Below are 27,160 nucleotides of genomic sequence, written 5' to 3'. Positions count from 1 at the left end.
CTAGTATATATTAGTATTTGTGTGTATTGCAAGGTTCTTGAATCATCAAAATGATAAGAAATTTGGCCAAATCTTGGCAAAATTACAAGCACTATACACAGAATGATGTATATGGGACTACACAAACACATGGCAGAAAAATCCTACCCGGATTTTTACAATATGTTTCATGTCATATATAGAATATGAAGGCATTTAAAGAGCCATGCTTTTCAGGGAACATGTTTAATCTGATGTTCTTCCACCCTTGCATAATAACAATGATAATGCTCACAAAATATTTTTTACCTCTTCCCAGAACTCAACCTTAATTCTCTTTAAAAGACTGACTCAATCAAGAGCAGATTCAGTGTAAAGATACGTGTGGATTATGTAATATCATTATAATGTTCGCTCATTTTGAAAGGGGACAAGTATGCGAGGCCATTACAATTGTCTTCAGTTGATTTTTTTTTTAATTAGTTGTGATCGTGTTTCAGGAGTTATTTTGGGATTTTGGACAATTAACTCAGAGATGAATAAAAGCTTACAAGAGCTGATCCAAGTCAAGATCAACAGATACATGTATTATGCAACCTCAGCTGTATTCATATCCACGTTTGGAAAAAAGTAAACAGGTTATTGATGCTATATTATAGTCTTTATAGCTCCGACCGCAAAATATGTCTGAGCAAATTAATAAACTTAAACCACACTCCACTGAAAAATACGAGGCTGCAATTCAGTTTTATGTCTAGTTGAAGGTCAGGATTAATTGTCGTTGTAGAGTTTGATCGAAAGAATTTGATCTTCGTTAAAAATCCACCGTACAGCAATCGTCGTCAGGGCATAGATATGTTTGTCATACAATTATCAGCAGAGGTTGTGCCATTTACAGACCTGCCAACCAGTATGATTTAGTCGTATTTAGTACGATTTTTAGAAGTAAATACGACAGTACGATTTTCCTTAATAAAATACGATTTTCAAAAAAAAAAAAAAAAAAAAATTGTTTTTGTTTTTTGTTGTTTTTTTTTTTTTAATTTTATATTTTTTTTTTATATTAATATTTTGTGTGTGCGTCTGCCATTTTCAATGGCAAAATGTCCATTCTGTCCTGTAAAGTATCCTACAATCTCACATCGGCAAATGGGGGATGTTTATTGGTTCATCGAACACACCAGTCGTGACGAAATAATGCATATTCAACCAATGATCAATAAAAAAATTCTTCCTGTAGGTAGAAACTGTAAGAGGCATTGATCCGCGTAACAATCCGTGTTTATTTTGAAGAATACAACTTTTGACACTAAAGAATACGGTTTTTGAACTCCAGAGGTTGGCAGGTCTGCATTTAATCCGCAACATTTATCTTTGCCACTTTCTCCATGTTTCCCTCCTCTCGGCACATCAAAGTTAATTGTGCTCTGAGATGTGCTTGATGTAATAACATGGTCTACTGGTTATTCGTTTTATTTGGGATGATAAGGAAGCAAGTGTACATGTGCATCTACACGTACAATGTATGCAAGCAGAACAGCTATGAAAGCGTAAAGTGATTGACCTGGGGGAGGGGGAATTGATTGTAGGAGTAACAGTTTCCCCCCAGACAAACTCACCTTTTTTCCCCTATATATAGAAGTCAAATATGGTGCTCATGTAAACAAAACAAAAAATCTTTAAACTGATGTTATTAATCAGGAGCATTTGACTGGGCATTTTGACTTTCTGTAAGGGGAAAATTGTAAATATGTGTTTGTCATTCCTTTGTGGCAAATTCTATGTACATGTAAAGTAAAAAAAGAAGGTCCAGATCTTTTTTCTCCAGTTTTGTCGAGCTCAATCACCACCTATGCTGATGTATTTTTTTGCAGGCTCCATATTTCATCCCGATTTTTGCTTCGTTAGGAACTCCCGTGCAATATCAAGCGTCTCTAAAGGCTTGTTCGAATATGACACGGCAAATCTGTGACGTTTTTTTATATATATTTTACAATGACTTAATAAGTAATATATTTCTCATTTCTGAATTCTCACTACACAAGGGAAAGGGAGGGAGGGATCTTTGCTTTTCAATACTGTCTATAAAAAGCAAGTGTGTCAGTCAAGGCGCTATACTGGGACCACGTCTTTTTTCCCCTTTTTCTATTTTTAATTACCTAATATAGGCAGGAATCATGAAATGTTGTACCTGACTGCTCAAACAGTATGTGCCATTCATTTACACGTTTTAATAAAACGGTGGCAGTTTATATATCGCGCTATGTCTGAACAAGCCTGTTTGATCTCCATCCATAAAGGTTCAAGTAGATCATTGACTCCTTCTCATCAGCCTCACGTGCAGTATCCCTTACGAGAAAGTTTGTATTAGAAATCACAATTCTTCATGGTGACCCATTTATCCGAAAGCAATTGGAGACAAATGCCACGTCTCTGGAGAAACAAAGTCTCGGGTGAAGTGTGCATATATTCCACGTGATGAATGGATCGTCGGGTATGGCGGTTTCTACCTCACAAGATGTTTATGTATGAAAGGGTTCAAGCTAAGCCCGGCCTGATATTGTGTGAATAAAAGCAGAACTAGGAGAGAAATTGATTCATGAAAGTTTTAGGAAGCCAATAAAGGATACAAGAGTTAAACAGCTTGAAGCTGTAATCATTCATACATGTATCATATTTTTCTTCCCCCCAAAATGTATTAAAGCCCCACTTTACTACTTGTACCCCCTATATAGAAAACAATGCCTAAGCGGTGCCCGTTGGTCCCCCATGATCCTCTTTTTGTTATGTTAATTGGGAGCTGAGTTGATGAGATAACCACCTATCATTGACCATGCTGGGTGGTCTAATCCCTCCTGGCCAAACTAGTGCAGATGGGCTTTAAATCCAAACATGGCACACATCCTCTTTAATATTATGCTCTCCCGACTTTAATAGGTATATTATATTTCATACAGATGTAAAGCGGTGTAATTGCATCCTTCTTTGAAAATGCATAGAATGTGATTGTCAATAACCTACATTTTACATTCATCCATTTAATTTCTAGACTGATGCGAGGTTGTACAGAATGAAAACTAAACTGATAAATTAATAAATCATACAGAATTACAGATACAAATGTGTATTGCAAAATGTGTAAGTCATTCATGTATGTAAATTGGGATGCAGGTAGCATGTATTCATAAATGTAGGAAATTTGGGTCACATAGTATTGATTATTGTATTTCTTCTTGGAAAAATAAAGAGATATAAACCAGCTACAAGTTTATGTTTGTTTCAAAGGATGAAGGACATGTACTTCAAGGCATATCACAGAAAAAATAGTAACAAAAAACATTGCTTTAATGGTTCCTGTGTTTGTTTGTTTGTTAATTTTTTGGGGGGAGGATTTTTATGTTAAAATAGGCCCTTCTCTTAGCTAAAAGAGCATGGAATAAAGAAATACAGGTGTCACAGAAAAATAATAACAAAAAACATTGCTATCATGGTTCCTGTGTTTGTTTGTTCTGTTTTTGTTTTTTTTTGTTTTTTTGGGGGGGGGATGAGGGGAGAAAATTTTTCTGTTAAAAAGGGCCCTTCTCTTAGCTAAAAGAGCATGGAATAAAGAAATACAGGTGTCACAGAAAAAATGATAACAAAAAAAATTTGCTATCATGGCTCCTGTTTTTGCTCGTTTGTTTTTTTGTTTTTTGGGGGGGGGGGGTGGGAGAGGATTTTTCTGTTAAAATAGGCCCTTCTCTTAGCTATTAAAAAGAGCATGGAATAAAGAACTACAGGTGTAGAAAGCTTTGATTTTCAAGAAAGCGCACCATGTCTACCAGTATTTTAGGATCTGGTGATCCTGAAGGTGATTGTTAATTATTAATTGTTTGTTTGTTGGGGGTGGGATGGGTTGGGCGATAGCCTAGAGCCCTATCAAGCAGTGAATCACACACTTTTGCATCATGAAACTTTTACATATCGTTATTGTTGTGATTTTACTACGAAAACTATTTTGCCGCATTTAACTTGGGCGAATCTAGACCACTTGTTATATGAAATGTTGTAAAAGTTTCATACAGGCTGGTTTCTGTTTTTACATTAAGTTCTTCCAGAAAGCTCAATCATTACTCCTTGTGTAGTAACTTAGAACTGATTTATCTCGCAAGTTTATTGTTTCCATTTGTTCTGTGGCCATTATGAAGCCAGTAGGGACAAGAAACGGGCTACCGGAAGCTCCTGCAGAGAGCACTCGTCTGGTTCCTGCCATGCAGAATCCCTGCTTCTCCTGATCAATGGGTGCTGATTCGTCCTGATTTATTCATTGTTTCCTTTTCAAATGTCTACCCGATTGGAATTCAATCTCTGCCCTGCCCCGCTGTGGTTCGCAATTACACCACAGATACGATATAAGCAGACCAGCTTCTATCAAAGACTATACTTGTGCTGCTACCTAGGGACTCGGTGAAATCTTTGCTCGGCTCCGGTTTCATCAGGTTTTATCGTGCTTTTCGGTGTAATTCCGCTCCCTGGTGTACCATCCATTATGCCCATACGCATTGGCACTGGCTAGGATTTTAGTAGGCAACATAATGATGGATTCTAGTGGAAAACTTTGGAATATTCATTCAAGAGACAAATAGGTAGCGCCCTTGTGTATTTCCTGTTCCCAGTTTTATCATGAGCCTTCAGTGATCATTTGGTTTGATTTGTGGGGTCATGGAAATAAAAGTTTTGTTTTTTTCCTCAAAATCAGTTCCACTTTTTCCCCTAGGCGTAAGAGAATCTTGGAACGTCATCTGAAGATGTTTATGCAATCGTCCATTTCCAGCAAAATTATTTTGAATTAGGATTTGACTTGGATTTCTTATGGAGTGATTTTCAACCAGAACATCAGAACATCTAGTACACGTTTTGAGTACTAGTTACTTTGTGACTTTGTAAGGCAATCTGTTAGTATGCCACACTGATGAGAGGATGTAGGCTGTAGGTTGAAATTGATGAGGAAACTTTGTGTGTCTTCACCCATTCTATATGTCTGTACAATCTTAGTTTTTCTAGAAAAATTGTATGAAATTTGCCTTTCGAACAAAAATTGAGTAAGTTCATTCATAGGAGTTCAAATTTTCCTCCTCCTGGTACAGTATATATCATTGTTATTTTTTTTTAAATCAAGTATGATACTTATGTTTATTTGTTTTTAAATCGAGTATGATACTCGTTGTCTTATTACTCACAAGAAATAGTGTTTGTGTCACGTACACATCCAGTTAACTTTGTTCTAAACACTACACTCCCATAAAAATACTGTTTGTGTCACGTACCCATCTAGTTAACTTTGTGTAGAGTTGAAATTTGCCTTTCAAACAAAACTTGTAGGGGTAATTCCAGGGAAATATTGAGTAAATTCATACCTAGGACTCTGATAGGAGTTTATATTGTCCTCCTCCTGGTTGTTGTATTGTGTTTTTTGTGTTTTGGGGGAGGGGGGTTTAATCGAATATACATACTCGATGTCTATGTACTCACTAAAAACCTGTTCGTGTCACGTACACATCCAATTAACTTTGTTCGAAGCGTTTCCCAGATTGGTGAAAATTCTTTCAAAAAGGATTCTCTTTGGTTTTTTTGTTCAAGCGCGTTGGACTAGCCTAGTGGAAGAAATCAAGAATTTATATTAATTACATCCTTGGGGGAAGGGTGATCAATGATTAATGAAAGCATAGAATTGGGCTATTGGATTACCGTTCTTTAGAGACCATTGGCCGCGAAAACAAATTATGGCTGGGACGAGACGCGGCGATCTCTGAGATTTGACGTCAACAGCAATTTACTCATCGTGCAAAAGGATGTAGGGCAAGAGGAAAGAAAGGCCTACTTCCAAAGCGCAAGGAGAATGTACCAAAAAAAAGAATCCCAAACATGCTGACATTCTGTGACTCCACTGAGCGTGAAAAGAAGCGACATTCTGTCTCGCGCATGTAAGCGCCTTTGGTTATGGAACGATGTTCGAAGCCGAGATGGGGGCTGACAACCTTTGAGGGTGCGAGATGAATCCAGAATCCTTGGATTTGATGTAAATTCAATCAAATTTATAGCTCTAATGCTCCCCAGCTCCCTAATCCTTTGTAATAGGTCATCTATGAGGTAATTGATGAATCGTTTATGACATGTGATGTCTGATCAGATTAATTAAGGTTTGTATCACTTTATCGGTCATGCGTAGGAAGCTTTTACGTTGTGACAAAGCTCTAATCTTCATATTGTGGTGTACTTATACTTCATGCTCACTGTAGCTAAATCAAAGGGACAAGAAAAATGTAAAAGTCATCTTGGCTAGGAGGTAAAGTATTACCAAGCCATTCTTTCATGACATAAGCAAAATGTTACACAAAATGCATTGCTTCATCGCTATTCGCCATGGTCAGAAGACACATACACATCTGGTTATCCGTGAGACACAGAGTAAAGAGTAAATCAAGTGTTCAAAAAAGGAGAAGTCATTTAGTATTAACGAACATTATTCTTTTCTTTGGTTACATCTACCCAATGACTGGGAAGTAATGACCTTTTCTGTGAATGGCGCATGTAAATCCCTACACGTTTAGTATTCCTTTGTGGGAGGTTGTTTTCACAGCCCAAAACGTTAGAAAACGCTAAACATGATGTTACCTACAGCCTTGGCATTGGTTTTGCCTTTACGCTTGGATAAGACTCCCCCTAAGCATGCATTCCAAGGGGAACATTTTTCCCCCTCTTGTTTCTCGAGAGGGAGGATTTGCTGGATGTAAATTTTAGTTCTTGTGTATTAGCTGTCATCGAGGATAAAGCTTAGGTATCGAATGATCCTTCATCCCACCTTCGGGAGGGGGTTTAGTAGGTTTGGAGGTCTTGTTACACCCCTTTCACACTCGCAAGATAAGATTGCGTAGGAACATATCACATGGTTTTTCTTTAAGAACCTGGTGTTTTAGCTGTCGAGGATAACAGCTAAGGTATGGAGTGATCCCTCATCCCACCTTCGGGAGGGGGTTTAGTAGGTTGGGAGGTCTTTTTACACCCTTTCACACTCACAAGATAAGATTGCGCAGGAACATATAACAGGGTTTTATTTTTAAAAACCTGGTGTTTTAGCTGTAATCGAGGATAAAAGCTAACTATCGAATGAATCCTCATCCCACCTTCAGGAGGCTTTCATCGAAAGGGTGCGGTGCGGCGCGGCGCGGTGTGGTGTGCTCAACGCACCCATTCGATAAAAGAGGGGGGCCTTTTCTCGAAAGGGTGCGTTGAGAGCGGAGTTCCGTTTTAACACACCCTTTCGATGAAAGCGGGGGGCTTTTCTCGAAAGGGTGCGTCAACTAGTCTTTCGCATCAGTCGTTTAAAATGAGGATCTCGGACAGAAGGTAATAGTTGCCAATTTAAGTATATCGAAAATGTATTAAATAAAATGGAATGGTCTTGATTACAGAGTGGTCTCTTTCGTTATTACTATGTTGATGGGGGAGACAGAGAGAAGGAGGGAAAGGGAAGATAAAAGGAAAGAAAGAAGAATAAGAAGAGAAGAGGGAAACGGGGGGGGGGGGGGGGGCGAAGGACTCTTGCCAAAAAATAAATCAGAGAGAGAGAGAAGGGAAAGGGAAAGGGAAAGAGAAGATAAAAGGAAAGAAAGAAGAGGAAGAAGAAGAAAAGAGGGAAACGTGGGCAAAGGGCTTTTGCCTCCTCCCCCCCCCCCCCCCCCCCCCCGCCAACAAATAAATAGGAGAGAGAGAGAAGGGAAAGGGAAAGGGAAAGAGAAGATAAAAGGAAAGAAAGAAGAGGAAGAAGAAGAAAAGAGGGAAACGTGGGCAAAGGGCTTTCCTCCCCCCCCCCCCCCCCGCCAACAAATAAATAGGAGAGAGAGATAGAGATAGAGAGAAGGGAAAGGGAAAGGGAAAGAAAATATAAAAGGAAAGAAAGAAGAAGAAGAAGGAAATGGGGGAAGGGCAAAAGGCTCTTGCCTCCTCCCTCCCCCCCCCCCCCGCCAAAAAAATAAATAAGAGAGAGAGAGAGAAGGGAAAGGGAAAGAGAAGATAAAAGGAAAGAAAGAAGAGGAAAAGAAGAAAAGAGGGACACGGGGGCGAAGGGCTCTTGCCCTCCCCCCCCCCACCAAAAAAAAATAAATGAGAGAGAGAGAGAGAAAAGGAAAAGGGAAAGGGAAAGAGAATATAAAAGGAAAGAAAGAAGAATAAGAAGAAAAGAGGGAAACGGGGGCGAAGGGCTCTTGCCTCCCCCCCCCCCCCCCCCCCCCGCCAACAAATAAATAGGAGAGAGAGAGAGAGAGAGAGAGAGAAGGGGAAAGGAAAAGAAAATATAAAAGGAAAGAAAGAAGAAGAAGAAGGAAAGATGGATACGGGGGAAGGGCGAAAGGTTCTTACCTCCCCCCCCCCCCCTTCCCGCCAAAAAAATTAATAAGAGAGAGAGAGAGAGAAGGGAGAGGGAAAGAAAATCTAAAAGGAAAGAAAGAAGAGGAAAAAGAATAAGAAAAGAGGGAAAGGGGGCGAAGGGCTCTAGCCAACAAAATAAATAAGAGAGAGAGAGAATGGAAAGGGAAAGAGAAGATAAAAGGAAAGAAAGAAGAGGAAGAAGAAGAAGAAAAGAGTTAAACGGGGGCGAAGGGCTCTTGCCTCCCCGCCAAAAGTAAATAAGAGAGAGAGAGAGAGAGAGAGAGAGAAGGGAAAGAAAGAAGAGGAAGAAGAATAAGAAGAAAAGAGGAAACGGGGGCGAAGGGCTATTGCCTCCCCCCGCCAAAGTAAATAAGAGAGAGAGAAGGGAGAGGGAAAAAAAATATAAAAGGAAAGAAAGAAGAGGAATAAGAAGGAAAGAGGGAAACGGGGGAAGGGCGAAGGGCTCTTGCCCCCCTTCCCCCCCCCCCCCCCCCCCCCCCCCCGCCAACAAAATAAATAAGAGAGAGAGAGAGTGAAGGGAAAAGGAAAGAAAATATAAAAGAAAAGAAAGAAGAGGAAAAAGAATAAGAAAAGAGGGAAACAGGGGCGAAGGGCTCTTGCCTCCTCCCTCCCCCCCCCCCCCCCCCGCCAAAAAATAAATAAGAGAGAGAGAGAGAATCTGTTCTGATCCTGGTCCTGATCCTCAAGAGGGATATAAAGAAGACCAATAAGAACGTTATCGTTCGAGAGAGAGTGTTTGTTGCTTCTAGAACATTTTAGAATTAAGTCCCATCACATTGCAGTTTACCCCCTTGGATGGCTTCCCAGAGTCTGGCTTTGAAGGTTTCGACTGCGTTGCAGGCAAAGATGCTGGGGGGGGGGGGAAGTAAATTCCAGGCCCGTACGGTTCTTGGAAAGAAGGTGAGTCGATATATATCCGTCTTGCATCTTATGTTGGAGAATGAGAGGGAAAGAGAAGATAAAAGGAAAGAAAGAAGAGGAAGAGGAAGAAGAATTTGTGTTCTGCCAGTGTCACAAATAGATATATAAATCGTCCTTGTTTTCACGAAGTGACGGTAGTGAGGAAAATCGTAACGCAAAGTGAATGCAATTTTTTTTCACTACCGTCACTTCGTGAAAACAGCGACGAAATATGCTCATCTGACGATAATTTGATGTATAAAACCTCTCACCTTCTTGGGGCTCCGCCCCTTGGATCCAACACCAATTTGTGTCCTGCCAGTGTCACAAATAGATATAAAAATATGCTGATCTGACCGTTATTTATTGCCCAAAACCCCTGAGCTTCCGGGTGCTCCACCCCCTGGACCCCACGCCAATTCGTGACCCCTGTGTCACAAATAAGGTATAAAATAATAATAATTTAATGGACAAAACTCCTGAGCTTCTGGGGGCTCCGCCCCCTGGACCCAACACCAAATTGTGTCCTGCCACTGTCACAAATAAGGTATAAAATTATGCTCATCCGACGTTAATTTTGATGATTAATACCCCTGAGCTTCTGAGGGCTCCGCCCTGTGAAAAAAATGTGTAAAAAAAAAACACGTTAATTTTTACCGTTTTGGGGAGATACCCCCCCCCCCTGGCGTTCAAGGGGGGGGGGGGGTACGATTTTTCAAATTTTTGAGAGCCCCAAAAAAGATTAGTGCTCTCTAGTAATTTCGCGACTACTCCGGAACCGCGGCAGATATAAAGTTTTTCTTTCATGACTTTTTTCTTTCGAATCTTACGCATCTTTTGAAACATTTTTTTGTTGAAAATCGGACGTATAATTGCGGAGTCACGTGACCTTTTGTTTTTGCATGTCAGCCCTAAAATGGCTCATTTTTGTGATTTATGTAGATATGGAAATACCATTTATTCTTTTAAAAAAAGAGAAAACATTGGTTATTTGGTCTTGTTTCAAGTTAATGTGTTTGATTTTGGGTAAAAATAGTTGAATTGTGGTTAGAAATGAAATGAAATAACAAAATAATATAATACATAAACACAAATTATCAAAACAAGAGATAACATAGGGATAAACTGGCTCTTCCAACTTTGTTGTCGTATCATTATTCTAACGAATATATGAAGTGAAAAAGAACGCTCGAATATGAATTATATATGATTTATGGGTAAAATGTGAATTCTCTGACCTTGTTTGCATAAATTACCATAAATATGCATTTTCGCGGCGATCGGCTGTGAAACGGCCGAGATCTCAGAAGGGGGACCCCCCCCCCCACCCTCAAGTCCACTCCAATCACATTGAAAAAAGTATGACTTAAATCATCTCTCTCATCATTATATAGTATTCATGTTTTTAATATTATTTATTGTCCATTAAACAAGTTCATAGAGAAAATACATATCTCTCTGCAACATTAAAAAAGAATCTTCATTAATATGTCTTAATTTGTATTGATAGCCTTGTGGTCGCCAACAGTGGCGTAGGCAGGGGCGTCTCCAAAGGGGGGTGTGGGGGTGCGACACCCCCCCCCCCCCCCCCCCACCTGTCAGGATATGGTCGGTAAAATTGCGCTGCCGTCGGGAAAAAAGAGAAAAGGGGGAGGGGAAAAAAGAGAGTAAAAGGGAAAGAAAAGAACAAAAGAAAAAGAAAAGAAAAAAAAAAAGAAAAAAGAAAAAAAAGGAAAGAAAAGAGAAGAAAGAAAAGAAAGAAACAGAAAAACGAAAAAGAGGGAGAATAGGAAAGACAGGAGGCAAGAGCCCTTCGCCCCCGTTACCCTCTTTTCTTCTTATTCTCCTTCCTCTTCTTTCTTTTCTTTTATCTTCTCTTTCCCTTTCCCTTCTTTCTCTCTCTCTTATTTATTTTTTTTGGCGGGGGAGGGGAAGGAGGGTTATAGGAGGCAAGAGCCCTTCGCCCCCGTTTCCTTCTTCTTCCTCTTCTTTCTTTCCTTTTATCTTCTCTTCTCTTTCCCTTTCCCTTTCCCTTCTCTCTCTTACTTATCTTTTGGCGGGGGGGGGGGGGGGGGGGAGGAGGAGGCAAGAGCCCCTCTTTTCTTCTTATTCTTCTTCCTTTCCTTTTTTATATTCTCTTTCCATTTCCCTTTCCCTTCTCTCTTTCTCTCTTATTTATTTTTTGGCGCGGGGGGGGGGGGGGGGGGGGAGGCAAGAGCCCTTCGCCCCCTTTCCCTCTTTTCTTATTCTTTTTCCTCTTCTTTCTTTCCTTTTAGATTTTCTTTCCCTCTCCCTTCTTCTCTCTCTCTCTCTTATTTATTTTTTTGGCGGGAGGGGGGGGGGGGGGGGGGGGGGTGGGGAGGTAAGAACCTTTCGCCCTTCCCCCTATCCATCTTTCCTTCTTCTTCTTCTTTCTTTCCTTTTATATTTTCTTTCTCTTTCCCTTCTCTCTCTCTCTCTCTCTCTCTCTTTTATTATTTGTTGGCAGGGGGAGGCAAGAGCCCTTCGCCCCCTTTCCCTCTTTTCTTATTCTTTTTCCTCTTCTTTCTTTCCTTTTAGATTTTCTTTCCCTCTCCCTTCTCTCTCTCTCTCTCTCTCTGTTATTTATTTTTTTGGCGGGAGGGGGTGGGGGGAGGTAAGAAACTTTCGCCCTTCCTCCGTATCCATCTTTCCTTCTTCTTCTTCTTTCTTTCCTTTTATATTTTCTTTCCCTTTCCCTTCTCTCTCTCTCTCTCTCTCTCTCTCCTATTTGTTGGCGGGGGGGGGGGGGGGAGGAGGCAAGAGCCCTTCGCCCCCGTTTCCCTCTTTTCTTTTTATTCTTCTTCCTCTTCTTTCTTTCCTTTTATATTCTCTTTCCATCTCCCTTTCCCTTCTCTCTCTCTCTCTCTCTCTCTCTCTCTCTCCCTTTCGCCCTTCCCCCGTTTCCCTCTTTCCTTCTTCTTCTTCTTTCTTTCCTTTTATATTTTCTTTCCCTTTCCCTTTCCCTTCTCTCTCTCTCTCTACTATTTGTTGGCGGGGGGGGGGGAGGAGGCAAAAGCCCTTTGCCCCCGTTTCCCTCTTTTCTTCCTCTTCTTTCTTTCCTTTTATCTTCTCTTTCCCTTTCCCTTCTCTCTCTCTCTGATTTATTTTTTGGCGGGGGGGGGGGGCAAGAATCCTTCCTCCCCCCCCCCCCCCGTTTCCCTCTTCTCTTCTTATTCTTCTCTCTTTCCTTTTATCTTCCCTTTCCCTTTTTTCCTTCTCTCTGCATGTCTCCCCCATCAACATAGTAATAACGAAAGAGACCACTCTGTAATCAAGACCATTCCATTTTATTTAATCCATTTTCGATATACTTAAATTGGCAACTATTACCTTCTGTCCGAGATCCTCATTTTAAACGACTGATGCAAGAGCCCTTCGCCCCCGTTTCCCTCTTTTCTTTTTATTCTTCTTCCTCTTCTTTCTTTCCTTTTATATTCTCTTTCCATTTCCCTTTCCCTTCTCTCTCTCTCTCTCTCTCTCTCTCTCTCCCTTTCGCCCTTCCCCCGTTTTCCTCTTTCCTTCTTCTTCTTCTTTCTTTCCTTTTATCTTCTCTTTCCCTTTCCCTTTCCCTTCTCTCTCTCTCCTATTTATTTGTTGGCGGGGGGGGGGGGGAAGGAGGCAAAAGCCCTTTGCCCACGTTTCCCTCTTTTCTTCTTCTTCCTCTTCTTTCTTTCCTTTTATCTTCTCTTTCCCTTTCCCTTTCCCTTCTCTCTCTCTCTGATTTATTTTTTGGCAAGAGTCCTTCGCCCCCCCCCCCCGTTTCCCTCTTCTCTTCTTATTCTTCTTTCTTTCTTTTTATCTTCCCTTTCCCTCCTTCTCTCTGTCTCCCCCATCAACATAGTAATAACGAAAGAGACCACTCTGTAATCAAGACCATTCCATTTTATTTAATACATTTTCGATATACTTAAATTGGCAACTATACCTTCTGTCCGAGATCCTCATTTTAAACGACTGATGCGAAAGACTAGTCGACGCACCCTTTCGAGAAAAGCCCCCCCGCTTTCATTGAAAGGGTGTGTTAAAACGGAACTCCGCTCTCAACGCACCCTTTCGAGAAAAGGCCCCCCTCTTTTATCGAATGGGTGCGTTGAGCACACCACACCGCGCCGCACCGCACCGCACCCTTTCGATGAAAGCCCCTTCAGGAGGGGGTTTAGTAGGTTTGGAGGTCTTATTTCACCCCCTTTCACACTCGCAAGATAAGATTGCGCACAAACATATTAACAGGGTTTTATCTTTTAAAACCTGGTGTTTGAGCTATAATCGAGGATACAGCTAAGGTATCGAATGATTCCTCATCCCACCTTCGGGAGGGGGTTGAGTAGGTTTGGAGGTCTTATTTCACTCCTTTCACACTTGCGAGATAAGATTGCGCAGGAACATATTAACAGGGTTTTATCTTTAAAAACCTGGTGTTTTAGCTGTAATCGAGGATAAAAGCTAACTATCGAATGATCCCTTCTCTTCCAAAAGTACTGCGGCCTTTACGCCGGCAAATACGGTAGATTAATAGGTTTTGCATTCAGTGATTTCTTTACTTCATCTCTAAATTAGGAATATTAAAATTCTTAATTTAAATAGTTTTCAAGGATGGAATGTGTAAAATGATGACATATTCATAATTCCTGCAAAGTTCTTCAGAATTTGAGGTTGGCTGCAAAAGGGACATAGTACCTTGAAGGTTTTTTTTTTTTTTGGGGGGGGGGGGGGGATGAACAAATACAAAATAAATTTATCTGACTGCTTCTGCTCTGAACTTCTCATTGCTCTTGCCGAAACTCTGCCCTTACCCAAAGGGCAACGTGTGAATGAGTGCATGGTCGGACCTCATATTCACAAGTCTTCCTTCACAAAAATGCATCGATTATCCCAGATTTCTCCTCATGTTCCACTGTCAATTCCAAATTTGATCAGAAGTGGTTTGTAATGGCGTGTCATATGACATGCGTCATGTTCTTTTGATCTGTCAAAGTATATGTGAAGTGCTGCCGCCCTCGCGTCGCGTCTCCGAGTAGCTCTGTACCCAGCTGTGCGATTTAAAACCTGTGAAACCTTAGAAGCCCAAATCCATATTAAATATCTGTGCAATCATGTCAGATTTAGATTTTGGGATTCGAGATAGAGCTTAGAATTTGGATAGACATCATCATGTAGAATGAAAGTGCAGGCCTGTTCTGACTTTTTATGCCTCCGCTACAAAGTAGCCGGAGGCATTATGTTTTCTGGTTGTCCGTCCGTCCGTACGTCCGTACGTCCCGTTCTCGTGATCGCGTTATCTCAAGAACCAATTGATGGATTCTCTCCAAACTTGGATCATGTATGTATCTTACAGAGCCAATGAACTGATTAGATTTTGGGGTCACGGGATCGAAGGTCAAAGGTCACAGGGCTCATTATGTATTCAAAAATAGCTTGTGATCGCAATATCTCAAGAACCGATCAATGGATTCCTGCCAAACTTGGGTCATATATGTATCTAACAGAGCCAATGAACTGATTAGATTTTGGGGTCACGAGGTCGGAGGTCAAAGGTCACATGGCTCATTATGTATACAAAAATAGCTTGTGATCGCATTATCTCAAGAACCGATCAATGGATTCCTGCCAAACTTGGGTCATGTATGTATCTAACAGAGCCAATGAACTGATTAGATTTTGGGGTCACGAGGTCGAAGGTCAAAGGTCACAGGGCTCATTATGTATACAAAAATAGCTTGTGATCGCGTTATCTCAAGAACCGGTCAATGGATTCCTGCCAAACTTGGGTCATGTTTGTATCTAACAGAGCCAATGAACTGATTAGATTTTGGGGTCACGAGGTCAAAGGTCACAGGGCTCATTATGTATGCACAAATAACTTGTGATCGCATTATCATGAGAACCAATAGACATATTACTATCAAACTCAAGACATGTATATATGTATCTTGCAGAGGCAATTAACTGATTAGATTTTAGGGTCATCAGGTCAAAGGTCATGGGGCTCATTATGTATGACTATAAAATGTTTGTGAATGCATTATTATTAAAACCGACAGATGGATTACAATCAAACTTGAATTTTAAAAATTGCTTCCGTTTTGGTTTGTAAAGTTGCTCTATGGCGGAGGCATCATTTTTGACTGCGCGCAGTCAAAATTCCATCTAGTTTGTGATGAATTGTAAGAGTATTTCCCATATCCAACCCTCTATGCAACTTAACCATGGATAAGCAACAGGGAAAAAAAAGAAAGGGTCCCAGTATGGTGCCTTGAGTCTCATAGGCATTAATAGAAGACCCCCTCCCCCTGTGTAGTGAGTTTCATGGGTGCCTGATGGCTCATGGGTCCAGCAGTGGTCTTCTAAGTGGGAGATCCTGGGTTTGAAACCAAGTCCATGCACTAGTGCCTTTGATTAGGCTTAGCAAGTCTCTCAGAGAGGAATAGAAGCCGCCGGTCGCCTGGTTGCTTACTTACAAGCATACACATACTGTTTTAACAGTCAGGTACAACACTTCATGATTCATGCGTATATGCAGCTCAAATAGGTAATGAAAAAAAGAAAAACAGGAAAAAAAGATGTGGGCCCAGTATAGCGCCTTGACTGAATACACTCATTATAGACAGTATTGATAAGTGGAGATCCCTCCCTCCCTTTCCCTTGTGTAGTGAGTATCAAATGTCTGAGCCTGTAGACTAGTATCCAAAAGTATTTTGACATATTGTCGGCTCTGTTACCATGACAATCAAAACAATACCATCCATGTTCTTGTCAGAGACTCATGCTGGTATTTGGAAGTGAAAGGTCCTTATTATTTGCAATGCTTTCAAGACTTTTTTTTCCTCTCTTTTTTTTTAAAGATCTATTCTCCTCATACTTTTTTTTACTTTTTTTGCTTTTGTAGAGAAAATGGGATTTCCATAATGGATATTCCCTAGGAATGTGCTGCTCTGTTTACTAAGTATTTCTTTACATGGGAGGCCTTGCATGCTTGTTTTCTTCATTTTTCCCCCTTTTTGGGGGTTATGTAGCTCAGGTAATGCTCTAGATGGAGCAAAGGTAATAGGCACTTAAAATAGCAATTTGGGGGAAGAGTGTTAAAGTGACTAATGGCAGTCCACGGAGTTGAAGGAGTGCTGTAAACTATTTTGCACCATTCTTATTTTCTTCATCTTTTATCTTTTTCTTTTCTTTCTTTCTGTTTGGAAGGGGGATCGATATAAGTAAAAGTTTAGAACTACTCTTTTTTAAAATCTTAGTTTGTGTTTTGATATGATTATATGGGAAAAAATAACCTATAATTGACTCATTTCTCATATTAAATGGTGACAGTCAAAATTGTAACATACTGGTAGTCATTTCATAAAACCTGAAATCCTTCAAGGTATAGTGTAATGATTTACAAGTCCATTCCATTCTGAAAATCAGAAACACTTTCTTAAATACACTTGCCTATGGCAGGATGAGTGATATGATACGACGTTCTGGCTAGTGTGAACCTGATCTTTATCAACATTTTGTTCGAAATGATGCTCAAGCATACGTTTCATTAATCATTATACAGCATAATTTCTTTATGCAATGTTCGGACTAAAAAAGGAGTAATTACCCATTGCTATACAATCGATAATAATATTGAACGTTTTTTGTAGTGCACATATATTGCCTCAAGGCACTTCAATATTACCCCAGTTCTGCTAGACTACTAATTTTGATGGTCACAACGTTCAAGGAATTCCTTCCTATTGGTACCTGTTGAACATCAGGTTGGAGAGTGGCAAACGTAGATTAATGACTTGCCATTAGGCCTGTCCCTATCAGCTCAAGATTACCAAATAGCCTGCTAGCTATTTCTGATTTGGGAAATAATCTCGAAGTTACAAATCGCGTCTTCATCAGCTCGAGACTAGACCTCGAAACTTGTAACTCGAGTTCGAGATATTTTGCTTAGCGTTCGCGCATAGTGCGAGTCTTCGGGCTGGTGAAGATGCAACGGGCAAATAGCAGAATATTTTGCAAACTAGCCCAAGATACCTTGTGATGATTATCTCGATAATTGAAACTTTGGGCTGATGAAGACGCAGATTAGCTGGATAATTTGCGATCAAGATGGTTCAAAAAGCGGGATATTTGGGCAATCTCGAGCTGATGAGGACAGGCCTAATGAGTTGTAGTAGTCTGAGCGCGAGGTGAGGAAGGGGGAGAACCGGAAAAGTAGAGGATTTTGCTTTCAAGTGTTTATATCAGACAAGGATCCCCAGCGGGAATTCCAGTCACGTGTAGGGGATGAGTATGTATGATCGCATTGCTACTATCCATGGTGAAGAATGGGAAGTAATATCAGAGAAAGCTACAAGTGTCTATTGGTGTCGGGAGGGAGACAAATAGTGAGGGAGAGGAGAAGGAGGAGGCGGAGGAGGAGGAAGAGAGGAGATAGGGAGGAGGAGGGAGAAGGAGAAGTAGAGATAAGGAATGATGGGGGAGAAGGGGAATTCAACTCATTCTAGTCACGTCTAGGGGATGAGTATGTACGATCACATTGCTACTATCCATGGTGGAAAATGGGAAGTGGTATCAGAGAAAGCTACAAGTGTCTTTTGGTGTTTGAAGAGAGAGAGAGAGAGAGAGAGAGAGGGGGAGTGGAGGAGAGGAGGAGAGGAGGAGGGGGTGTGGAGGAGGGAGAAGGAGAAGTAGAGATGAGGAAAGATGGAGGAGCAGGGGAATTCAACTTATTCTAGTCACGTCTAGGGGATGAGTACATGTATGTACGATCACAAGTGTCTATTGGTGTCCGGAGGGAGACGAGTAGTAAGGCTGTGAGGACGAGGGAGAGGGGGAAGTAGGGAGAGAGAGAGAAGTAGAGAAAGGAAGGATGGAAGAAGGAATAGGTAGAGAGAAGAGAAAGAGGAGAAGGGGAGAAATGAGAGAAGTACAAAGGAGGTAAGAGGGGGAGTTAGACAGGCAAGAGAAGGATAAAATGGGAGAAGAGAGGGGAAAGGAGAAAGAAGGGAGAGAGTGAAGAACATGAAAAGAGAATCTGTACCACTTTTTGTGAGCATTTTATTCATGCAAATATATGTTTATTTTGTACTTTAACAGCAGTCTGTGAATAATATCACAAAAAAATATATTAAATAAATATTGTTCTCTTTTCCTCCCCTTTGTGCATACAGTGGCAACGTTGTAATCGAAACGAAATTTTACGACGAAGAACTCCTCGTTAGTACATCCAAAGTACGGCTATACTACGTCTGACATTCATCCACGCTCGCCACGTCATCAACACCGCAAACGGAGGGGCACCAAGACATAATCCAATCTATGTAATTAAATATTTTCACATTTGATTGTACATATATATATTAATACCTTGAAAAATACTATTGACAAGAGTAATGCTTTTACATTCTCTCTCTTCTAATGGTATATCACATGGATTTTTGCCATGTACTTAATGCTTTTTTGTAGCGAATGTGGACTTCATGTTTACAAATTCATGAGACAGACAACAGTAGGGAAGATGATGTATGCTGTGTTAGAAAAGTAAGTGTGGTTCTGCCTTTTTCATGTTTTCTAACTTGTATTGTTTATGTGCATGGTATACATGTCTGTCATTCAAAGCAGGTATAGAGTGCTACCGTGTGTTGGTACACAGCAGGCTGTTAAACTGTAATTCAACATCCTACTTTTTTTGTTTCTTCACTCACTGCCTCAAACTACCGTAAAACCAAAAACATTCGCGACGTGAAACTTCAGTGAATCGTAAACGACAGAATTTTTTTTTTTACACCAACAACATGAATCCGTGAATTGCAAAGATTCAGTCTTGTCATAACAACTTGGTAATCATTGACATTGTATCTTGCGGCTTGAAAATTTCAAGAACCCTAACCTGTTGCGAAATTCACGATCATTTCATGCGTGTGAAAAGTTTCTGTTTTTTTCAGTCTATTTATGATGATTTGTATAATTTGATTTTTAATCTGATAATTGTTCTCTCTCTCTCTCTCTCTCTCTCTCTCTCTCTTTCTCTCTCGTAAATGAAAGAGTCCATTGTAAAAACATAACATTTACTGTCATCCTTAATTGTGATTAAACAATATTTCAAATTCTATTGAAGTTATACAATTAAACACAAATGTATTATCATATGGCAAGATAGAATTATCTATCCGGGCATTCCTTATAAGGGAAATTGGTTGCGAAAAACCTACCATAACGTACAGTTTGATAAGAGAATATATGCAGATGTAATGCTGCAATTTTGATGATTGAATTTGAATTTAGACTTCCAAGAAGACTAAAGATGTAGACAATGTGTGAAATAACATCAGAGCCCCTCTCCCTCCAGTGTGCCCCATCATAACATAAACACGATGAAGCTAGCTAATAAATTATTGATGAGGTGAACATAGTATTTATGCTCTACCAATAGGATATAATGTGATTGAAATCATAGCGCGATGGGAACATGAATCTCCCACGGAACTTCCGCCTCTACATTTTATTATCTTTTTATAGGGCAATAAAATGTATACCAGCCGATTCGGTATGTCATAATGAATATGTTTGTCAAAATGTTGGAAGAGCTGAAGATTTACTTTGCTCCTATAAATAATTCAAAATTTAAGACATACATTGTCAGTGGAGATGCAAAGGCTTTTGGTACAATTGCAAGCTATTTTGTGTAGATTTAATTGAATATTCCTCTCAAAAATAGGTTTGAATGAGAGTTTAAGTGATTATTTCAAAAGAGGATGACATGAACTTGTTTTGGGATTTGTTTCATAACAGTTTGTGAAACTGTAAATTTACTGCAGTTGTATGCAGGCCCATTGATAATTCATATATTTGAATTCACAATGAGTTATTACAATACACCATACATTACATTAAAAAGCTAGATGTACCATCCTCTCGCTGGACTAGACGTTTACCAGTGTGTGGCGTCAATTATCTAAATTGGGAGCACGTTTCGGGTTGCTTTCATGGATCAGTGATTCGAGCGTTGTTTTCTATTACTTAGGCATCATTGTTAAAATCTATGCTGATGTATCTCTCTAGGCCTGTCTTCATCAGACCGAAGTTGCAAAATAACCTGCTATTTTCAGACTCTGGCCCGGGATATTTTCTTGATGCTCACCAGACAGATACGCTCATCACGAACTAGCTCGAACAGGCGCAAATTAGCCCGCTATCTCTAGAATAGCAGTCTATTTTGGAAACGAGACTATATCTTGGGATATTTTCTTGACCAAATAGCCTGGTAACTGCAGCTGCAGGCTGATGAGGACGCAAATTAGCTGGCTAATTTGAGATCGGGCTAGTTAAAATAGCGGGTTATAACTTCAGTCCGATGGAAACAGGCCTTCTCAGCGCTACTTGCAACAAAAACAAAAATTACAACAGTTTCCCTTGAAGCCATACCGTAGTCTGCAAGCACAGGCTCTAATTTGACACTTTACAACAAGTTCTAAAGCCTTGAAGGAGAGCCTATACCATGACTTGTACACCTGAAGAAAGTTGACGTACACAGTATCGCATACGAGGTTAATTTCTGCACAATAAAATTAATCATAATGCTCCATTTTTTCCAAATTTTGTGTAATGTACCTAAAATATCATATATTGAGAACCAGAAGGTTTTTAATTCTTTCTGTTATTACGTGAATTAACGCTTTTCTGGCTCTAAACAGACATACATATAGACTTCATTCACGGTACAGAGGATATTAAGATGAAGAAATACGACTCTTTTGCAGTAAGCCTCACCCTATTTTCTTACAATTTCGTTTATAATCTAAGCTATAAGTCGTTAATATTCTTGATAGCATTCAAAGTTGCAAATTACATCTTGCAAATTACATGCTAAATGGCCATTACAGGAATCAGTCACGTCTACCATGTTGTAGTCGATGTCGCCAGTTGTTTGCTCATAAATTTTCGCCCAATTTGGCTCTCCTCTCCAGATCTGGCGATTGCCACTGGGTATTTTTAACCACCAGAAACCCCCGTAATCCAAAGCACATTCATGTGCTTTGTTTGTTTTGTAAATATCAAGTGGGGGGAAGGGGAGGGAGTGCATTAAAGAGAAGACGGAAGTCAAGCGTCAGCTCAGATGAAGCATCGGCTCAGATGAAACATGACGTCATTGATTTGCTCGTGTTGGCATTGTCTTTAAATTTGATGGCTCACGCACACGTTGATGCTTATCTTACAGTTCTAAAGTATATTAGACTGGGAATAAGAACATGACAAGATATTTTTACTACGTGATGAGAAAACCAACTCTCTCCCACTCATTTAATTAAGCATCCTTTGGGGGGGGGGGTTCCCCTCTCTATCTTTCTCTCTCTCTCACACTCTCTATCCTGAATTAACAAATGACCAATCTCACCTAGCTATTCCCATCCAGTATTCCTTCTCTCTCTCTCTCTTTATCTTTCTGTTTCTCTTTGTCATTCAAAAAACTCTCTCTCTCTCTCTCTCTCTCTCTCTCTCTCTCTCTCTCTCATATGAAAAGCAGTTGGTCTGCAAGGAACAACTTTTGCTACTTTTGAAGAACATCTAGTCCCTTTTCAAATTTTTACGTAGCTAATGCCCCCATGGCTCTCCCCCATTGGACAAGCAGACAATTTCTTCTCCATTTGTGGAAAAGGGATATCAGTTCCTTCATTCAGGTATACCTGCCTAGTTCCTTCCCTGTAGGTTGCATGACCAAGGCACTTACGTTAAAGAAGCGTTGAAAAGGTTATTTACGTTCAAAGGGTCGCTGCTGCTAAAGGTCTCCCATTATCGGATACTGGTTTATTGCCCCATCTCTCCGCTGTTTTTTCCCCATTTCAAGCAAGCTCTCTCCACTTCACGATGATATAGTAGCTTTCTTGATCTCTGTACACCGTATTTCTCATTCCATGCATTCTCTCGATCACACGCTACTTTTGATGAATATCCAGTCCCTTTTAAAAACCTGCCAAAGGAAAAATTGGCATAAATATAAGTTTTACCTAATTTTTTCAATTTTTCAAATCACCTGATGAGAATAGTCCACAAGATCCAAGCAAAATAAACAATTCTACGATGCTTGCATTTTCCATGAATTATGGCATTTATTGTAGAATTTTGTTTATCATGGGCCTCAGTAATAGTTTCTATTTGCTTTCTTGATGAAAAGGGAATATGGAATTTTGTTTAAAGTGTCACATTCCCTCTTTCAAATTTCTTGAAAGATGTTGAATTCTAAATAAAATAATTATGCTATTGTTGGCTTTGGGGAGCTTTCAAAAGCCCAAAGAATTTGTTTACAACCAAATCCATGAAATTGACTATTAAACACAAAGATTCATTTTCTTTTTTTTTAATAGTTTTTTTAGTTTCTTTCTCATCATACAATAATCAGACATCAGTATTGATAAAACTGCGAGAAAATGTGAAAGATATAAAACCCTTTCACATGTACACAAAACTAATAACTGCCTTTTAGCAAATTAAATTAGCAGTCTGACCACACCCTCTAAATTTGCTTATTATTGGGACTTTGGCGCTTTATTTCTAAAAAGAGAGAGTGATAGATTTAAAAAAAGGAAGTTACAGTTGAGAGATTTAACAGATGTCTGAATTTTTGTGTCTTTGTGTATTGTGTTTTTCTCTATAGAACAAAACAAGTGTGAGTATGGTATAATGTAACAAAGTGTCATTTTCAAAAGATTAATTGCATATATATACCAGTTTGTTTTGCCTACGTGTTAATGATAAGATTTCAAATTTTCTCCTTTTTCTATTCCAAATATTTGCATGTAGCTGAGGTGGTTGTGTAAACTTTGTATATATCAAATCAGAGTCTATAAGTGCCTGTATATGTATATGGTGATTTTTGTGTGTGAATTAAAGAAGTGTTCACACCGGAAGCTATAACAGTAGTATTAATCATGGTTAGTTTGCTAGTCGGCGTGAAGTAGGAATATATGTCGTATGCGTGTTGATTTTCAAGCGTGCGGCGGCACCAGTCGTGCATGTATTGCTGTGTGCTAGCTGGCTTGAGGGCATTGAAGCAAACAATGGTACCTTATATTAAACATCAGCTTGCAGCGATATATCCTTTCATAACTGGATATTGTGATCATCATGTGTACCTATTCTTGTTAGGATATGCTTTTGTTCTTCTTGTGTATGCGTTTATGCAGGATTCAGCGTCCGACATGTACGTACCATCAGCTTCAGGTGACTTGTATTGAAATGAAGCTTGAGTGATGATGAAAATTAGAACCAGAATTTGAGTGCCAGTTTTACGTCTGCATGTATGCTGTTTACATTTCATTGTTTATCTTTTATTCTGTCTGTAGTACATTGTAAAAGCATCCAAATTACATGTGTATGTTGCATTGATTGCTAATCTGATCGTTAAGAGTTCAATGAACATTCAAAATAGCCGAAACATGATAGGTTAAAAAGTCATCATAAAATATTCCCTCTGTGAAATCAACATGTATATCTTTTGATGAAAAGATGACTAAATTTAATGAGAGTTTTATTGGTATACTATTAAATGAAATGTATTCATTTCGGGTTGTAAATGTTTAATTTAGTTTTGTGTGTGTGTGAAATTTCCAGAAGTTTTCTATTTTTCTCTATGAATGGCCTACTGAATTTCTATGAAGAACCAATTTTTTGTTTTATTATTATTTTATAAAGAAAATTAGAAGAGAACAGAGTGTCAAAAGTTTTACGGTGTTTTAACATCAAACAAATTACTTGGGATTCTACAGTACTGTACGTACATGTATGATTAATCCATGTAAAGTGTGTTTCTTTAGAAGAAAAAAAAAATCCATATTAATCTTCTTCATATTTTAGTTTTACTTGTTCGTTGTCATTCCTTTGTAACTAATACACGTGTGAGTTTGGGGATACATAGTATACCACTATTTGTATAAGAAAATTTTAGAATAAAATAATGAATTTGAGAAGAAAAATGAAAAATTGTGATTATTATTATTTATTTATTATTATTATTGAATAAAGTCTGATCGTTCTACAATGATCTATGATTAATTATATTATTCAAATGCAAGAAACCTCAAATTATTGCTGAATAACATGTAAAAATGCAAGAGCTTGCAGGGTTGCTGTACCTGTTTTTGAACCTGTCAAAAAGTGGAAAGTTTGATCACATTAATATTGTAGCATTCTGCAGGTAACTGCTTGTATACTTGCAATATAGTGTTCTGAATTGCTGGGTGTTTTTTGCTGCCAAATTTATTTGTTTTGTTTGTTTTTTATAAGCATTGAAGGAGAATACTAAATGCAATTTGCTCATTTTGGCAAGTCTTGCATAATTCTGCATTCACAACTGTTGAAGCATTGCTTAGGTGAGCGCAAACTACAAACACAACTTCGCTTTGATCAATGTATGCCTTCATTTTTACGAGATGTACCAAATAATTTCTCAATGATGATAATGATTAATGATATTAAAATATCCCCAATGTACACGAACCATGAATATGAAAAATGCATCACTATATGATCTAATAGCATCTATTCCGTATATAAAGTGAATGCAATTAGTATTCTACCTTGCATTGGTACTAATTGCTTAATACAACAAAAAACATGTGACAGTTTGATTGGATTGTAGTCATCATCTATAATTTATGGCCTTTGAATAAAGTAACCGTCCGCCGAAGCATGAATTTAAAGTATACTGCAAACCCGACACTCTTTGGTCTCATCTTCTCATCCATTTTAGTAATTGAAGTCACGTTTTTGGTTGCTAAATGAACGACCCTATTCACATTTAGGTCTGAGCCAGAGAGCCAGTAACTAACATCTTTCAGTAGAATTAATGATTTTTAAGCAGACTAATTAGATAAATGTGTAATGTCTTTAGTAAATGAATGATGTAATACATTAATCATCAAATGCATCTGTTTGAGCTAAAAAGGTGTTGACTTGTATAATTTCACAGAGTTAATGCCTTTTTGACTCCAAACAGACAATTTGTTCAAAAATTTTGTTTAATAGGGACATGTACATGTACTTGTCTGACTGTATTTTTTTATACCAGAGTGTGACCTGCAAGAGCATTGATTTATCCTAAACAGAATTGCTCATGTATTATTAGTTCTATGATTAAGGTTCTATTCGTTTGATACCCTGATTCCATGATTGAAGAATAAAAAATGGAACTATGGCGTGCTTATAGCTATGAGGGTGTCGACTCTGTAAAGTAACACCCTCCTGGCCATATATAAAGCATATAATCTTTGATATACAATAGTAACTCTTGGGGTTGTTTCACAAAGATGAACTTATCTGATCTCTAAGTTGGACTTTATGGACAATTATGGAAAGCCGTTAGCATATTTGAAAATATTTTGTAAAAGTTATGTAAAAGGCATAAAATGTTGATTAAAATCATTCATATTTTCTATTATCAAGGAGATTTCATGTTCTTGATGTGGAATTTATGAAAAGTCTAAAATACTTGAATTTTTGCTTTCGAGTATATTTTATTTTAAGGCTACAAATGGCTCTCCATAATGTTTAAGTCTAACTTAGAGTTAAGTTCGACTTCAGATCTTTGTGAAACGCTCCTTGGAATATCAATTCTTATCTAAGTAGCAATGCATTTATCCTCTGTAGTCTAGACAGCTTCTTTGCGAGTTAAGATTAAAATACATCTGTCAATTTTTTATTTAAATATCTGTCAACAAGCTCTGTACAGGTAGAACAACTACTCATTACTGCTGTAATTATGGATGATTCAAATAAAATGCTTTAAATTCCATAAATGATGTTTGTCTGGATGTCTGTCTCTCCGTGTACATGCGTGTTGATGTATGTGTCAAAGTTATGAAAATCAGAATATTTCATATCGAGGTGTCAGTGACACAAAGACGTAACTCCATTTTGAGAAAAAGTGGTTTGAAGATAGAGGTCCACTTGGGCCTTAAAGAGTTACGTCTATGTTTCACTAGCCATTGACTTCAATGGAGTGTTGGGTAGAGTTAAGTCTCTTGTGTTTCCTGGAAAGCCCACATTTTTCTGAACATTTTGATATCAAATACTCATTTTGGCAAAATATGGAGTTACGTCTTTGTGTCACTGAACCCTCAATATATGCATGTGACTTTTGTGGATGATCGGGAGTGGTCTAGACTTGCAGAATTAGACTTTATCTGGCCTGAATACACCAAAGCACTGAAGTTTCTTGCAAAATGTATACATTAGCTATTCAACATCCGAGAATTGCAAAACATGGAAGGAGTATGAACAGGGGGGTGTTTCACAAAGATCCTAAGTTGAAGTTAACTCTAAAAGTTGGACTTAAAAATTATGGAGAGCTATTTGTAGCCTTAAAATAAAATGGATTCAACAGCCAAAATTGAAGTTATTTAGACTTTTTATGAATTCCATATGAAGAGCATGAAATCTCCTTGCAACATTTTATACCTTTAAAAATAGCTTTTACAAATATTTTCATAGATGCTAATGGCTTTCCATATTTGTTAGGTCCAACTTAGAGATAAGTTCATCTTAGGATCTTTGTGAAACACCCCCCAGGTGTGATTGAAATATTGTGCAGTGTCAAGAATCTGTACCCAGGTTGGTCCACAAACCAAAATTCAAACATCTAAAATTGGAACGTGGAAGGAGTATGAACTTATTTAAAGCCTGTCTGTATTAGTTTGGCTAAGGGGGATTAGACCTCCCTGCAAGGTCACTGACAGGTGGTTATCTCATCTAATCAGCTCTCAATTAACATAAGAAAAAAAAGGATCATGGGGGACCAACAGGCACCGATTAGGCATTGTTTGCTCTATAGAGGGTGCAAGTAGCTATAAGTAGT

General features: G+C 38.9%; 1 protein-coding gene across 1 annotated transcript in view; it reads left to right on the top strand.

Moving 5' to 3' along the window:
* The window catches only part of LOC753612 (retinal rod rhodopsin-sensitive cGMP 3',5'-cyclic phosphodiesterase subunit delta), a 65,080-nt gene extending 40,167 nt beyond the window's left edge, over window positions 1–24,913 (top strand). The window contains exon 5 of the mRNA XM_030986917.1: window positions 18,483–24,913. Within this exon, the coding sequence (XP_030842777.1) occupies window positions 18,483–18,564 (82 nt within the window). The 3' untranslated portion in view covers window positions 18,565–24,913. The remainder of the gene's footprint in view (window positions 1–18,482) is intronic.
* Window positions 24,914–27,160: the final 2,247 nt, after the last annotated feature.

Source organism: Strongylocentrotus purpuratus, unplaced genomic scaffold (genome assembly GCF_000002235.5).
Source record: "Strongylocentrotus purpuratus isolate Spur 01 unplaced genomic scaffold, Spur_5.0 spur5_scaffold_16, whole genome shotgun sequence".
NCBI classification, from domain to species: domain Eukaryota; kingdom Metazoa; phylum Echinodermata; class Echinoidea; order Camarodonta; family Strongylocentrotidae; genus Strongylocentrotus; species Strongylocentrotus purpuratus.
The sequence above is the reverse complement of the archived record's forward strand: the minus strand, read 5'-3'. Positions and strand labels throughout refer to the sequence as shown.